At 38.9% G+C, this 14,817-nt stretch overlaps 1 protein-coding gene across 2 annotated transcripts in view; it reads left to right on the top strand.

Moving 5' to 3' along the window:
* Positions 1-14,817, top strand: part of UBXN2A (UBX domain protein 2A) — a 46,398-nt gene that overhangs the window by 23,441 nt on the left and 8,140 nt on the right. For both annotated transcript variants that reach the window (XM_058551715.1, XM_058551716.1), the window contains exons 4-6: positions 7,409-7,515; positions 12,512-12,649; positions 13,705-13,863. In XM_058551715.1, coding sequence (XP_058407698.1) covers positions 7,409-7,515; positions 12,512-12,649; positions 13,705-13,863 — 404 coding nt within the window. The remainder of the gene's footprint in view (positions 1-7,408; positions 7,516-12,511; positions 12,650-13,704; positions 13,864-14,817) is intronic.

Here is a 14,817-nt window from a genome sequence, read left to right as displayed (position 1 = left end):
GTTTTTCTTTATGATTTCAGTCTCTTTTGTGAAGAAACTCCTAATCTCATTTAATTGTTTGTCTGTGTTGTCTCGTATTTCGTTGAGTGTTTTTATGATAGCTATTTTGAAATCTCTGTCATTTAGTTTATGGATTTCTGTGTCTTCGGGGTTGATTTCTGGGTGCTTGTCATTTTGTTTCTGGTCTGGTGATTTCATATATTTTTGCATTGTGGTTCCTGTGTTGGTTTTGATTTTCCTCATCCTGGAAGTCTCTGGTTGCAATTTCCACCTGCCGCCACTGTCTGGTGGTAAAGGGCTGTGTAGTCTAAGCCCCCTGCGCTCTGCCCCAGTTTTTCTGCTGCGATCCGCAGTTTTGTTTTGTTTTGTTTTGTTTTTTTTCCCCACTGCGATCCACGGGTCCAGTCCAGTTTATTCAGGTCTGCCTCGGACCGCTAGATCTGGTCGAGCTGCAGACTCCGGGTTGCGGGGAGGGGGGAGCTCTCTCTTTTGCCCTCTGGGTCCCTGACGTGGGAGGCTTCTCGTTTGCCCCTCTTTATCCGCTCTCTGGGTTGCTCAGATGTTGATGGTAGCCCTGTGGCTCCTCTGAGCCCTCTGTGCGGGAGTTTCCCACTGGCTGAGAGAGCCCGAAGAGCTACAGTTTCCCGCCGAGGGCCGCCCCTCCCCCCTCTCTGGGAGCCGCGCGGACCGGATCGCTGATCTGATGGGGAGGGAGCAGAGTTCTCCTTACCTCTTCCCACTTCCTCCGGGGGCCCAGCACGTTCCGCTCTCAGATGTGCGGCAGTGTGGATCCCTCCGCTCTAGCTTTACACTGTCTGGGATTCCGTTGTTGCTCTGTGGCTGTTACTTTTGTTGTATCTTGTGGGGGAAGAATTCACGGGAAAGCTCACTCCGCCATGATGCTGACGTCACTCCCGATTCTATGCTTTTAAATTTCAGGACTCTTTATATTTCAGAATATAATTGTGTTATAGTTCCTTTTAAAAAGGTTAACTAAAAAGTAAGCAAATAGAAACAAGAAGTACACTGCAGAGACGTGCGCCAGCGTCTTGGAAGGTGAGTTCGTGGTTATTCTGTCAGCTGGGACAGCTGGTGCGAGGTGCAGAGGGGGATGGAGAATCCAAGGGTGGCAAAGCGAAGACGCGGCACTTAACAGGCAGAAGCACGTGCCCCGGGGAAAGGGACATGCCCAGACCTTTCTCGGCCCCTGGCTTGGCAGCAGCCGTGAGACCGCGCCAGAGAGGGAGCTTCTAGGTCCAGCGACAGCGCAGTTCTGTCCGGAACGAAACCTCAGGCCCAGCCCATCTTAGTGTTGTTTTGATTTGCATTTCCCTGATGATTAGTGATGTTGAACATCTTTTCATGTGCCTATTGGCCATTTGTATATCTTCCTTGGAAAAATGTCTGTTCATATCCTCTGCCCATTTTTTCATCAAATTGTTTGTTTTTTTGTTGTTTGGTTGTGTGAGTTCTTGATATATTATGGAGATTAACCGCTTGTCAGATATATGCTTTGCAAATATTTTCTCCCAGCTGGTGGGTTGTCTTTTCATTTTTATTCTCATTTCATTTGCCTTGCAGAAGCTCTTTGATCTGATGAAGTCCCACTTGTTTATTTTTTCTTTTGTTTCCCTTGTCTGTGTAGACATGGAATTCCAAAAGATCCCTCTATGACCAATGTCAAAGAGTGTACTGCCTATATTTTTTTCCAGGAGTTTTATAGTTTCAGGTCCTACCATCAAGTCATTGATCCATTTTGAGTTAATTTTTGTGTATGGTGAAAGAAGATGGTCTACTTTCATTCTTCTGCATGTGGCTGTCCAGTTTTCCCAGCACCATTTACTGAAGATTCTTTCCTTTCTCCATTGTATGTTCTTAGCTTCTTTGTCGAAGATCAGCTGTCTGTAGATGGGTGGTTTTATTTCTGGGCTTTCAATTCTGTTCCATTGATCTGTGTGTCTGTTTTTGTACCAGTACCATGCTATTTTAATTATTATAGCCTTGTACTACTTTTTTTTGTGTGTGTGTGAGGAATATCGGCCCTGAGCTAACATCCATGCTAATCCTCCTCTTTTTGCTGAGGCAGACCGGCTCTGAGCTAACATCTATTGCCAGTCCTCCTCCTTTTCTTTTTTTCCCCCAAAGCCCCAGTAGATAGTTGTATGTCATAGTTGCACATCCTTCTAGTTGCTGTATGTGGGACGCGGCCTCAGCATGGCCAGAGAAGCGATGCGTCGGTGCGCGCTCGGGATCTGAACCCGGGCCGCCAGTAGCGGAGCGTGCGCCCTTAACCGCTAAGCCACGGGGCTGGCCCTGTAGTATATTTTCAAGTCAGGGATTGTGATGCCTCTAGCTTTGTTCTTTTTGTGTGTGTGTGTGCGGAAGATCAGCCCTGAGCTTACATCCATGCCAATCCTCCTCTTTTTGCTGAGGAAGACCGACTGTGACCCAACATCTATTATCAGTCCTCCTCCTTTTTTTCCCCAAAGCCCCAGTAGATAGCTGCATGTCATAGTTGCACATCCTTCTAGTTGCTGTATGTGGGATGCCGCTTCAGCACGGCGGGAGAAGTGGTGCGTTGGTGTGCGCCCAGGATCCGAACCCGGGCTGCCAGTAGTGGCGGGCGCGCACATAACTGCTAAGCCACGGTGCCGGCCCCTCTAGCTTTGTTCTTTTTTCTCAGGATTGCTTTGGCTATTTGGGGTCTTTTGTTGCCCCATATGAATTTTACTATTCTTTGTTCTATTTCCATGAAGAATGTCATTGGGATTCTGATTGGGATTGCGTTGAATCTGTAGATTGCTTTAGGTAGTATGGACTTGTTAACTCTGTTTATTCTTTCAGTCCATGTGCATGGGATGTTTTTCCATCTCTCTCTGTCATCATCGATTTCTTTCAATAATGTCTTATAGTTTTCATTGTATAGGTCTTTCACCCCCTTGATGAAATATATTCCTAGATATTTTATTCTTTTTGTTGTGATTGTAAATGGGATTGTCTTCTTGAGTTCTCTTTCTGTTAGTTTGTTATTAGAATGTAGAAATGCAACTGATTGTTGTAAGTTGATTTTGTACCCTGCAATTTTGCTGTAGTTGTTGATTATTTCTAATGATTTTCTGATGGATTCTTTAGGGTTTTCTATATATAAAATCATGTCGTTTGAAAACAGTGAGAGTTTCACTTCTTTGTTGCCTATTTGGATTCCTTTTATTCCTTTTTCTTGCCTAATTGCTCTGGCCAAAACCTCCAGTACTTTGTTGAATAGGAGTGGTGAGAGTGGGCACCCTTGTCTTGTTCATGTTTTCAGAGGAATGGCTTTCAGTTTTTCCCTGTTGAGTATGATGATGGCTGTTGAGTTTGTCATATATGACCTTTATTATGTTGGGGTATTTTCCTTCTATAACTGTTTTGTTGAGAGTTTTTATCATAAATGGATGTTGGATCTTGTCAAATGCCTTCTCTGCATCTATTGAGGTGATCATGTGGTTTTTATTCCTCGTTCTGTTAATGTGGTGTATCACATTGATTGATTTGCGGATGTTGAACCATCCCTGTGTCCCTGGTATAAATCCCACTTGACCACGGTGTATGATCTTTTTAATGTATTGCTGTATTCAGTTTGCCAATATTTTGTTGAGGATTTTTGCATCTATGTTCATCAGTGATATTGGCCTGCGATTTTCCTTCTTTGTATTGTCCTTGTCTGGTTTTGTTATCAGGGTGATGTTGGCCTCGTAGAATGTGTTAGGAAGTGTTCCGTCTTCCTCTATTTTTTGGAATAGTTTGAGAAGGATAGGTATTAAATCTTCTTTGAATTTTTGGTAAAATTCTCCAGAGAAGCTGTCTGGTTCTGGACTTTTATTTTTTAGGAGGTTTTTGATTACTGTTTCAATCTCTTTGCTTGTGATGGGTCTGTTCAGATTCTCTATTTCTTCTTCTTTTTTTTTTTTTAATTTTTTATTTATTTATTTTTCCCCCAAAGCCCCAGTAGATAGTTGTATGTCATAGCTGCACATCCTTCTAGTTGCTGTATGTGGGACGCAGCCTCAGCACGGCCGGAGAAGCGGTGCATCAGTGCGCGTCCGGGATCCCAACCCGGGCCACCAGTAGCGGAGCGCACGCACTTAACCACTAAGCCACGGGACCGGCCCTCTATTTCTTCTTGATTCAGTTTTGGGAGGTTGTATGAGTCTAAGAATTTATCCGTTTTTTCTAGATTGTCCAATTTGTTGGCATATAGTTTTCCGTAGTATTCTGTTATAATCCTTTGTATTTCTGTGGTGTCTGTTGTAATTTCTCCTCTTTCATTTCTAATTTTTTGAAGTCAGACATTAAAGGGATTTTTGAAAAATCCTTTCACTCTAATTTACATTTTAAATTTTTTTTAAAGTTTAAGTTCTGAAAATTCAAAGTCTAATAGTTCTGAAAAATTTATGTTGAAAAATAGCAGCCCAGTTCCTCCTTGGCCATGATGTCTACTTCCCAGAGATAACAACTGATAACTCTTAGCTATTTCTTCTGGAATAAAGTCTGTGTTTCTAATAATATACTAATAATGATAGTTCTTGATTTTTTTAGTTTCTCAAATTATGTATTGACTTTTTATTATAGAAAATGAGGATTTAGCTCTCTTTTTCTACCTTTCCCTCCTCCCCAAGCCTCGTCCTCTTATTCATCTAACACAGTTATAATTTGGGATTAAAATAATTATAATTGTTTATATGTTTATGACTTTGTAAATACTATACAACATAACTGAGTTGTGTAGTGTATTATGATATTTCTTATCCTGACTTCTTTTTAAATTTTAATGAGAAATAATGATTTTTTTCCCTCCCACATTGGCTTTATTTTCTTTGTGCCTATCTTTAATTCATCCCCAAACTCTGATAGAAGGCTATATCTCTTTCCAGTATGTTGAACACATTAGATAATCTTACCGGTTTAATTTTTTCTGAGGGACAACTGTGGTGAAGCCCTCCTCCCGTCTCCAGTGGACTGGTTGCCCTCTAGGGGGGCTGTACTGCTCTGCCCTGGAATCTGTGATCCTGAGCATTCTCTGTATCTCTCCCCTCTGTCCTGATTACTCAATTCCATGCCTCGCCCAGCTCCTGCCCTTTATGTTTCCGTTTTTATGAAGCCAGTCTTGAGGTAGCTTTATGAAAAAAGTGTGTGTGAAAGAGTTCATGGGAAATGGATGACTTAAAACCTCGCAAGCCTGCGTTTGCCTTTATTCTGCCTTCACACTTGATGATAGAATGCCATTCTGGTATCTGAGCCTTTGTATGTGGCATGTTTTTGCTCCCTGCCTGCTATTAGAATCTTCTCTTTAACTCTCTGTTCTCCTGGGCCTTGATGTGGGTCCTTTTTCATTCATTCAATCCAGAAACTCGTGTTTTGCCTTTCTAGGACGTTTTCTTATGTTGTGTCTTTGATATCTTGCTCCCCTCTGTTGCCAGTCTCTTCAAAATGTTTTACTTAGATATTGGACCTCTTAGACTGAGCCTCTTAATTTTTTTATTATTTCTCCCATTTTCCACATCTTTGTTGTTTTGTTCTGTTTTAATTGGGATATTTCTTCAACCTTATATTCAGTCTTTTTATTCAATTTCCATTTTCAGTTTCTAAGACCTCTTTTGTTCACTGATTATTCCCTCCCTACTCCCTTTCAAACATCATCTTCTCTTATATGAGTATGTTAATGATCATTTTTGGATTTTTGTTTTTAAATTTCTTCAGTTTTCCTCAACGTCTTTATGTGCTTTTTTCCTATTTGATTTATTCTCATTATTTTACCTGAGTACCATGAGAGCAGAGACTTGGCAGTTTGATTATGAGTATAAAAGGGGCAATGTTGTATAGTGGTTGAGAGTATGGATTCCTGCCCAGCTCCACGCCTTACTGACTGTGTGACCTTGGGTAATTTAACTAATCTGTGTTTCTGTTTCCTCCTCTGTAAAAAGGATAATGCCACCAACCTTGTGTAGATCTTGAAAGGACTAAGTTTATGTAGGAAGAGTGTTTTTTTTTTTTTTTTTTAAAGATTTTATTTATTTATTTTTTCTCCCCAAAGCCCCAGTAGATAGTTGTATGTCATAGCTGCACATCCTTCTAGTTGCTGTATGTGGGACTCGGCCTCAGGATGGACGGAGAAGTGGTGCCTCGGTGCGCGCCCGGGATCCGAACCCGGGCCACCAGCATCGGAGCGCGTGCACTTAACCACCAAGCCACGGGGCCGGCCCTGGGAAGAGTGTTTTAAACAGTGTCTGGCACATACTGATAGGTAGGTAGATAGACAGACAAACAAATAATATATGCTATCATTATGATTATTTTCCCTAACATCTTAATGAAGTGTCTGTTACATATTAGCCACTCAATAAACTGAATAGACAAGGAAGGGACTCTAATGATCTGATATCTTCTTCAGCAGTTTTTAAAACAGTCTACCTGTATTCAACCAGAAGCATCCCTACATTCTGCTGTATTCCTGAACCTCTCAGTGGTTTCTCAGATTTCTTCAGTGACTTACCTTCTTTGATTGAATGAGTGAATGAATATTGTTCTTATGAGCTGATCAACAGGATGTTAAGGGATGAAATATTGAGGATCACCATGTAACACTGGTATTTTATATTTGAAGGAATAGCCATTAATTAATTGGTCATAGTTTTTTCCCACCTGTACATTCTTCTTAATGTTCAAAGTCATTTCAAACAAAGTCCTCCTCTAACCATTGAGAAGTCTATTCTGAACAGAAAGCTTGTGTCTTTCTAAGACAGACAGGGCACAGAATATTTTTGCAAATGAGTTCTCTAAAGAAAACTATTAATGATTTATTTAAAAAATATTACTCATTATGAACTGTATTATGTATATACCTTGTTTTTGATTTTTACATTTGAAGTTTGCTCTTAAGAATGATAGCTAAAAAAGAATTTGTAGCGGGCCGGCCCCGTGGCTTAGTGGTTAAGTGAGCGCGCTCCACTGCTGGCGACCCGGGTTCGGATCCCGGGCTCGCACCGACGCGCTGCTTCTCCGGCCATGCTGAGGCCGCGTCCCACATACAGCAACTAGAAGGATGTGCAGCTATGACACACAACTATCTACTGGGGCTTTGGGGGGAAAAATAAATAAATAAAATCTTTAAAAAAAAAAAAAAGAATTTGTAGCTGTGCATGGTAATGGATGTTAACTAAACTTATTGTGGTAATCATTTTGTAATATATACATATATCAAATCATTATATTTTACACCTAAAACGAATACAGTGTTATATGTCAATTATAACTCAATTTTAAAGAGAGCGATACATAAAATATATGCTGATACCAGAAATTTTCGAAGGACTTTTAATCTAATAGTACATTTTATACATGATGCATTTTGTTTCTTACTGCTTTGCAGGTAGATGTCAGTATAAAATTATGGAAAAATGGATTCACAGTCAACGATGATTTCAGAAGTTATTCTGATGGTGCAAGTCAGCAGTTTCTGAACTCCATCAAAAAAGGGTAAGCAATTTTTGTAAATAGGAGGATATTTTAGGCATGTTTCATTTAGAATAATCTTTTTTAATGTCGTTCACACATCCTTACACGTTCACAGATGCTTTTTCTTTTGTAAATTCAGATTTTCATAAGATAGGTTTTCTTAAGAGAGCCACAGCTGGGCCAGCCCGGTGGCGCAGGCGGTTAAGTGCGCGCGCTCTGCTGCGGCGGCCCGGGGTTCGCTGGTTCGGATCCCGGGCGTGCACCGACGCACTGCTTGGCAAGCCATGCTGTGGCAGCGTCCCATATAAAGTGGAGGAAGATGGGCACAGATGTTAGCCCAGGGCCGTCTTCCTCAGCAAAAAAAAAAAGAGGAGGATTGGCAGATGTTAGCACAGGGCTGATCTCCTCACAAAAAAAAAAAAAAAAAAGAGAGAGAGAGCCACAGCTGTAATTTTGAAGAAAGTTTAGGAATTTGAATTCTGATCGACCAAAATCTGACTTAAACTAATTCACTTTGCCAAGTATTACTTAATACCACATCCTAGTTGTTATTTAATATTTATGTTTAGATGTTTAAATATCTTTATAGTCTTTGGATTGTGATTACCATTGCCCTCTGATGTTTATTGTATATTTATGATTCTAAGTGTTATATATGTTTGGTCTAGAAATTTTCTAAAGTATTAAGAACTTAAAAATCGCCTATAATTTCATTACTCAGAACTAACTTCTATTAACATTTCTGTTGAATTTCATTCAGGTATTTTCTGTGTATAGAATCACATATAATATGCATTTATTTATTTATTTACTTACTTACTTCCCTTCCTTTCCTTTCTTCTCCTTCCTTCCTCCTTCCCTTTCTTTCTTTCTCTCTTTCATCCTGAGCTAATATCTGTTGCCAGTCTTCCTCTTTTTTTGTATGTGAGCTGCCACCACAGCATGGCCACTAACGAGTGGTGTAGGTCCGTGCCCAGTAACTGAACCCAGGCTGCCAAAGCAGACTGCACTGAACTTAACCACTAGACCACTGGGCTGGCCCTGCCTATATTTATTTTTAAAATAATTTTGAATTTACCTTGAAATGTTTGAATATATCTGCATATTATCACAATGGTGACCCATAATTTTTATATATACACTTAGTCATTGTTGGCAATTTAGGTTATTTCTTAATTTAGCAGTATAAAATTATTTGTGACTATCCTTGTATTTAAATTTTTTTTTAAATAGTAGCTTCACTTAGATATAATTAACCTATCATAAAAATCATCCCTTTAAAGTGTACATTTCAGTATTTTTTAGTATATTCACAGAGTTGTGCAGCCATCAGCACTATTAATTGCAAAAAATTTTCATCACCCCAAAAAGAAACCTCATACTAACAGTCACTCTCCATTTTCCCTTCCCCACAGCCCTACACAACCACTAATCTACTTTGTGTCTCTCTGGATTTGCCTATTTTGGACATTGCGTATAAATGGAATCCTTTTGTATCTGACTTCTTTGACTCAGCATAATGTTTTCACAGTTCATCCATGTTGTGGCTTTATCAGTCCTTCATTCCTTTTTATTGCCAAATAGTGTTGCATTGTATGGATACATCACATGTAGTTTATCTATTTATCAGTGGAAAGACATTTGGGTCATTTCCACATTTTGGCTCTTATGAATAATGCTGCTCTGAACGTTTGTCTACAAGTTTTTTTTTTTTTGTGAGGAAGATCAGCCCTGTGCTAACATCTGCCAGTCCTCCTCTTTTTTTTTTTTTTTTTTTTTTTTTTTTTTTTTTTTTTGCTGAGGAAGACTTGCCCTGGGCTAACATCCGTGCCCATCTTCTTCCACTTTATATGGGACGCCGCCACAGCATGGCTTGCAAAGTGGTGCGTCGGTGCACACCCGGGATCTGAACCAGCGAACCCCAGGCCGCCGCAGCGGAGCGCGTGCACCCAACCACTTGCGCCGCTGGGCCAGCCCCTGTGTACAAGTTTTTGTGTGGACATATGTTTTCAATTCTCTGAGGTCTAGGAGTGAAATTGTTGTTAACTCTATGTTTAACTTTATAACTGCCAAACTGTATTCCAAAGTGACTACACCATTTTACATTCTCACCAACAGTGTATGAGGGTTCTAGTTTTTCCATATCCTGGCCAAGACTTGTTAGTGTCTGCGTTTTTAAATTATGGCTATCCCAGTGGATGTGAAGTGGTATCTCATTGTGGTTTTGGTTTGCATTACCCTAATGACTAGAGATGTTGAGCATCTTTTTGTGTACTTACTGGCCATGTGTGTATCTTCTATGAAGAAATGTTTATTCAAATACTTCATCCATTTTTTTCTTTGCCTATTTTTTAAATTGGGTTGTTGGGTTGTTTTTGTTTTTTTTTATATAATTTTATTTATTTATTTTCCCCCGAGGCCCCAGTAGATAGTTGTACATCATAGTTTCACATCCTTTCTAGTTGCTGTACGTGGGACGCGGCCTCAGCATGGCCAGAGAAGCGGTGCATGGGTGCATGCCCGGGATCCGAACCCGGGCCACCAGCAGCGGAGCGTGTGCATTTAACCGCTAAGCCACGGGGCCGGCCCTGGGTTGTTTTAAAAGGAGTTCTTTATATATGCTGAATATAAGTCCCTTATCAAATATATGATTTCAAAATATTTTCTCCCGTTCTTTGTGTTGTCTTTTCATTTTCTTGATGTCCTTGGAAGCACAGAAGTTTTAATTTTGATGAGGTCTGATTTATCTATTTTTTTTCTTTTGTCATTTTTGCTTCTGGTGTCATCTAAGAAACCATTGCCTAATCCAAAATCTTAAAGATTTTCTTCTATTTTTTTAATAATTGTATTTAAATTTTGACTGATATCTCAGATTACTCTTTCAGGATAGATTACTAGAAAGAAAGTGAATCAAAGGCATGAACATTCTTTCAGCTCTTGATGCTCATCTTCATGCTTTTGCTTTCCAAAAAATATATACAACATTAAATTTCTGTCCCATGACATCTCTCCTTAGCACATGTTTTTACATATGACATCAATTTATGGTATAAAGCACTTGTTTTGGTCAGTCTTTATTTCAGAAGGGTTGATAGTATTCTATATGTAACCATTTTCAATATATGTATCTCTGTATATATATGTATAATATATATATACAGATTTCAGATTGCTTTGTAATATATAATGTAGTTAATTTTGAATCTTTTTCAAACTTATATGAAAGTTGCAAGCATAGTACAAAGAACTTTTTTCCTAAAACCATGTGAGGAAGGTTAGCCCTGAGCTAATAACATCTGTTGCCAATCCTCCTCTTTTTGCTGAGGAAGGTTGGCCCTGGGCTAACATCCGTGCCCATCTTCCTCTACTTTATATGTGGGATGCCTGCCACAGCATGGCCTGACAAGCTGTGCGTAGGTCTGCACCCAAGATCCAAACTTGCAGACCCCGGGCCGCTGAAGTGGAGTGCACACACTTACCCACTGCACCACCAGGCTGGCCCCTACACCAAAGTTTTTTATTGAAGTGAGAGTGGGATTATAAGGACTATCACTTTCTAAGTTGACATGTGTTTACATTTTTTGTGTCTTATTTTTTTAGAACAAGCATGTGTTACGTATTCTTTTTTTTTTTTTGTGAGGAAGATCAGCCCTGAGCTAACATCCATGCTAATCCTCCTCTTTTTGCTGAGGAAGATGGGCTCTGAGCTAACATCTATTGCCAATCCTCCTCCTTTTTTTTTCCCCCAAAGCCCCAGTAAATAGTTGTATGTCATAGTTGCACATCCTTCTAGTTGCCGGATGTGGGACGTGGCCTCAGCATAGCCAGAGAAGCGGTGCGTCGGTGCGCGCCCAGGATCCAAACCTGGGCCGCGAGTAGCAGAGCGCACGCACTTAACCGCTAAGCCACCGGGCCAGCCCTGTGTGTTAAATATTCTTAAACAATCATTTTATAAAAGTTAAAATTTGTAATTTGTTAAAAATTTCCCCATGGAAGTTCATTGCTTATATATCAAGTATATTCCATAACATTGTAAACTTTCAAGTGCTCGTTAGAAAAGGCCCTACGTGGGGCTGCCCCCTGGCCAAATGATTCAAGTTTGGTGCGCTCTGCTTCAGGGCCCAGGTTTGTGGGCTCAGATCCCGGGCATGGACCTACACCACTCATCAGCCATGCTTTGGTGGCATCCCACACACAAAGTAGAGGAAGACTTGCACTGATGTTAGCTCAGGGCTAATCATCCTGAACCAAAAAAAAAAAAAAACGAGGAAGATTGGCAACAGATGTTAGCTTAGGGCGAATCTTCCTCAGCAAAAAAAAAAAGAAAGACACTACCTTTAAAAGATCATAAGATTCAACAGATATCTGTCCAAGTCGTGCTATGCACCAGTCACTGTTCTTGGTATTGGAATATGTTTGCAAGTAAAACAAGTGTGGTCCCTGCTCATCTGAAGTTTATCTTGTTCAGAAGAGAGGCGTCTGTGGTATACTAGACAAAGGCCCAGACTAAGTCCAAGTCCTGATTACGTTACTTCATTTAATCTCTCTGTTAGGAGGATGAACTGTGAAAATATTTTTTAAAATTCTAACATTTCATATTTTATTTTGTCATTTCCAGAGTAAATCTATATTTTCATTTAAAAATTGAAATGAGAGCTTGATTTTTCTAGCACATTTTTAGTCCTATTCAGATGCCTATAAAAATGATCAAATGGTTTAAATTTAGCAGGATATAGTCATCAAATATTTCATGACTTTAGTACTGTTCTAGGTACTGCTGAATAACTCAAGCTGTTCATGAATTTGTAGTCTTAAAAATTACTCTATTGTTTTTCTTGGGTTTTGGTATTCATATTATTTAACTGTATTATTTTAAATACATTTATTTTTTTGTAAAGAATATTATATGCCTCTTATTTCTATGTATTTTTCAGTTATTTTTGCATATAGAATATGTTTTTCAGAGAAAGAAAAAACATATTGGGAGCTTTATCACTTTGTCTCTTTACCTTCCAAGGGAATTGCCTATGGAATTACAGGGAATTTTTGATAAAGAGGAAGTGGATGTTAAAGTTGAAGATAAGAAAAATGAAGTATGTATGTCAACGAAGCCTGTGTTCCAGCCCTTCTCAGGACAGGGTCACAGACTGGGAAGGTGAGTAGTCTTGTGGTCTGTGCTTTCCATAAGCAGAGGCATGACTGATATTCAGCCTGTCGTTATTTTCTCCCATTGGAAATGAGATTTTTTCATGTTAACTTTTATGAGAACTCCTAAGTCCTATTTACCTTAATTTAAATTAACATATGCTGTCACTACACTAAAAAATCATGGAGGCTTTTTTGATTTTATCAAATCAAAAGGACCTGGCTTATTGAGGACGGTAGACAAAATTGGATGGATATAAATCATTTTTTCTCCCTTGCACCCACCACTTGAGCTTTGCCATTTGTATTACACAGAACTTATGCTAGCTTTTGAATATAGGATTCCATTTTATAGTTACCAGTGCCTTCAACATTGTGTTCTGTGATCAGTATTTGAATTTTCAGGTAATAAAAATGAAAAATGCCTGATAAAGTTAAAATCAAAGCCTTTAATTATTTTCACATTATGCAGTCTACATCATAGCTTATGACAGAATATGCATAGAGGTTAGATATGGGATCACTTATTTTTATGAATTCTTCTGTATTAATTATCAGTATTGGTAAGGTATATACATGTTCATCCACACATGTAAAAATATCTGGATGTGACTTTCAAAATGATCAGGAAATACTTTGTTTCCTTTCTTTTCCTTTATAACACAAGGACTAACCTCTATAGTGAACTTATAATTTCTTTTAGAAATTTTGACCTGGGGAGTAGATAAAAGTAAATTCCGTAGCTCTAGCAACCCTATAAAATCGTATATTCTTTCTGTAAGGCTCTATTCAGGTAATACTATTCACCATATATTTCTCTAGCACTCTACAAGCTTACAAATTACTTGGATATGCATAATTTCATTAGATTCCTGTAATCATCATATATGATGAGCATAACTAATATTAATATCTATGTGTTGTCGTTGAGGAAACAAAGCTTTGACTTACTAAAATCTTTCTAAAAGCTGTACTTAATGTAAAATTTTTATAGTAATTGTTTAATGATAAAGTTCTGCTTAATGAAAAAACATGCATCTGACTTTGTTGTCTGGATTTTCTTAGTGCCACACCAAAAATTGTATCTAAAGCAAAGAGTATTGAAGTTGAGAATAAAAATAATTTGTCTACTGTCCCGCTAAACAACCTGGAACCCATCACTAATATACAGATCTGGTTAGCCAACGGGAAAAGGATTGTCCAGAAATTTAATATTTCTCATAGGTGAGTCTTCCATTTCATTATTTGTCTGATTTAGGAAGTTTAAATTTATTTCTTCTTTTCAGTTTAGTCAACAGTTGTTTTTAAGAACTAAGGATCTTAATAAACACTTCTCTGAACATAATATATCATGACAGTGGAAATTCTTGGACATTAATGAAACATTTTCAGTCTGTCTTATGGATTATCTTTCTTATCATTTGACTAGTTTTCCTGTTTAGATTTGTAATTTTAAAAGAATTATTTTTAATATGTCTTAAAATCGATCGTTAGCATTATGTGCATATTTTTCTATTAGTTGTAGAAAAAGAATGAAAATACAGAAAAGTATTGAAAGAAATTGAAGTCAATTTAAATTCCATTACCCAGAGATAATCACTATTATCAGTTTGATGCATTTTTCCAGGCCTTTATGTCTTCTTAAAAATTTCTTTTATTTTAATTAAAAGTGGAAACATACTGTATATGGGTTTCCTTCTTTTATTTATTTATTTATTTATTTTATAATTTTATTTATTTATTTTTCCCCCAAAGCTTTAGTAGATAGTTGTATGTCATAGCTGCACATCCTTCTATAATTTTATTTATTTATTTTTCCCCCAAAGCCCCAGTAGATAGTTGTATGTCATAGCTGCACATCCTTCTAGTTGCTGTATGTGGGACGCGGCCTCAGCATGGACGGAGAAGCGGTGCGTGGGCGCGCACCCGGGATCCGAACCCCGGGCCGCCAGCAGTGAAGCTCGCGCACTTAACCGCTAAGCCACAGGGCCGGCCCCTGCCCATCCTTCTAGTTGCTGTATGTGGGACGCGGCCTCAGCATGGCCGGAGAAGTGGTGCGTCGGTGCGTGCCCGGGATCCGAACCCAGGCCGCCATCAGCGGAGCGCGCACACTTAACCACTAAGCCACGGGACCGGCCCTAGGATTCCTTCTTTATTTAAAAGTATTTAAAAATTGGG

The sequence above is a fragment of the Diceros bicornis genome, chromosome 12 (assembly GCF_020826845.1).
Source record: "Diceros bicornis minor isolate mBicDic1 chromosome 12, mDicBic1.mat.cur, whole genome shotgun sequence".
NCBI lineage: Eukaryota > Metazoa > Chordata > Mammalia > Perissodactyla > Rhinocerotidae > Diceros > Diceros bicornis.
Note: the sequence above shows the minus strand (reverse complement) of the source record. Positions and strands in the feature narration are given on the sequence as shown.